This window comes from Tribolium madens, unplaced genomic scaffold, assembly GCF_015345945.1.
Source record: "Tribolium madens isolate multiple individuals breed KSU strain unplaced genomic scaffold, Tmad_KSU_1.1 Scaffold_11;HRSCAF=98;Tcas5.2_LG3b, whole genome shotgun sequence".
Lineage (NCBI taxonomy): Eukaryota > Metazoa > Arthropoda > Insecta > Coleoptera > Tenebrionidae > Tribolium > Tribolium madens.
Genome location: NW_025400975.1, coordinates 8,028,001 through 8,030,075, shown reverse-complemented (window position 1 = coordinate 8,030,075; position 2,075 = coordinate 8,028,001). Strand labels below are relative to the sequence as shown.

At 35.3% G+C, this 2,075-nt stretch overlaps 1 protein-coding gene across 1 annotated transcript in view; it reads left to right on the top strand.

Annotated features, from left to right (window-relative positions):
- The first annotated feature begins 408 nt into the window (after positions 1-408).
- LOC123015874 (protein HIRA homolog) overlaps positions 409-2,075 on the top strand; it is an 11,471-nt gene continuing 9,804 nt past the window's right edge. Inside the window, exons 1-4 of the mRNA XM_044415913.1 lie at positions 409-1,029; positions 1,075-1,251; positions 1,314-1,627; positions 1,675-1,962. Coding sequence (XP_044271848.1) covers positions 993-1,029; positions 1,075-1,251; positions 1,314-1,627; positions 1,675-1,962 — 816 coding nt within the window. The 5' untranslated portion in view covers positions 409-992. The remainder of the gene's footprint in view (positions 1,030-1,074; positions 1,252-1,313; positions 1,628-1,674; positions 1,963-2,075) is intronic.

Below are 2,075 nucleotides of genomic sequence, written 5' to 3'. Positions count from 1 at the left end.
GTGTGAGATTTACAAAAAATTTACAATTTTTGTAACAAGCCCGTTGTCTAAAAAAAAATTCTGGTAGGTTTCCATTAAAAAAAAATTGTTACTATGTTTATCTCGTAAGTATAAACAATTAACTAACAATCAATTTTTTTTAATACTATTTTTATAGCCATTGCACACCTATAAATTTATTTGGCAAAAAACTTGATAGTTTCGCCAGAATAAAACCGTTTCCAGACTTCTGAACCACCGTGTATAATAAGGACCTTAACCGATTTTGAGACGCAACCCAAAATACATTCTCAGATACCACTAATGTCCTATTTCTATTTGTCAAAATTATGACAGTTTTTTCGTCGTTTGAGTATATTTTGAATTCAAGAAAAAAAAGTGGAATTTTTGACACTGTCAAATTTAACTAATGACATATCAACAATGACTTTGATTTGAATTTAATAAACTAAATTTTTCAAACATACAAAAAGTAAAGTTAACTGTGAGAATGTATTTTGGGTTGCTTCTAAAAATCGGTCAGGGTCTTTATTGTAAGTGACTCAGCATGTAGCCATTACATTAAATGAAGCAGATGTTTTTATTTATTTTATGTGAGTTAAATGCTTAATTTAATACAAAAATTGGATAAACAAACACTCATTAAGCTTTATTTTATTTTCAATTTTAGTTGTCAATTTGTTTCCAAATGTTAGGCAACCAGTAAAATAGTCACGAGTTGCCACTGTCAATTTTTTTGACATTTTTGTTATATGAGAATAAAAAACTGTAATTGCATAAAAGTAGTTCAATTATAAATCGTATTTTAAGTTTCCAAATACACATTTTGCGATTTTTTTTTGTAAGAATAGACAACCAGTAAAACACAAGTCGCCATTGTGAATTTTTGACATTGTTATGTGGGGTTAGAAAACCCAACACCGCTTATAATTAAAGCAAATCATTAATTAAAAAATGGTTTAATTGTAATCCTGTGTTGTGCAAGCCAAAAAATGATTTTTTTCAAGCCATCTTGGGTGACTCACGAAGGTAAACAGCCCCTTTTTTGATTTCGTGTAAACATTACATTTCCAGGGAGTAAGCCCATTTTCTCGGTGGATATCCACCCCAAAGGTGGGCGTTTTGCCACCGGAGGGCAAGGGGGCTCCGGCGGTCGCATCGTAATCTGGAACATCGCCCCCGTGTTGTCCGAAAATGACGAAACTAGCGCAAAAATTCCAAAAATGTTGTGTCAAATGGACAACCATTTGGGTAACAACCCTCAAGTGTGTTATTTATTTTATTCATTTCTCAAAAATTTTATTCATTTTTAGCATGTGTGAATGTGGTAAGGTGGAGTAATGAGGGCCATTTATTGGCCTCTGGGGGCGACGATAAGCTTGTGATGATTTGGAGGCTTACAAGTGAGGGGAGTTCTTCTATTTTTGGTAGCGGGAAAGTCAATGTGGAGACGTGGAAGTGTGTCCATACTCTCAACTCGCATAATGGGGATGTTTTGGACTTGGCTTGGGCCCCACATGACGGCTGGTTGGCCTCAGGAAGTGTGGATAACACTGTTATAATCTGGAATGCTCACAAATTCCCTGAAAAAGTTGCTGTTTTGAAAGGACACACAGGCATGGTTAAGGTAAAAAAATCAAAAAATTAAAATAAAAATTTCAAAATTGGTTTTAGGGAGTCACTTGGGACCCTGTGGGCAAATATATAGCCAGCCAATCGGATGATAAGTCTTTGAGAATTTGGAGAACTTGCGATTGGGTTCAACAGGAAGTGGTCAAAGACCCATTTGTCGATTGTTCAGCAACCACACATGTTTTAAGATTATCGTGGTCCCCTGATGGGCAATATCTTGTCTCTTCACATGCCATGAATGGAGGGGGGCCCACTGCCCAAATCATCGAAAGAGAAGGCTGGAGACAAGATAAGGATTTTGTGGGGCACAGAAAAGCAGTCACTTGTGTTGTAAGTGAAATGATAAATATACTATTGATGAATTTGGGTGCGTTAATAGTCTAGTGCATTTTATGTTTTTACTGTTGGCGACAATGATTTTCATTAAAAAAAAATAACTTCAT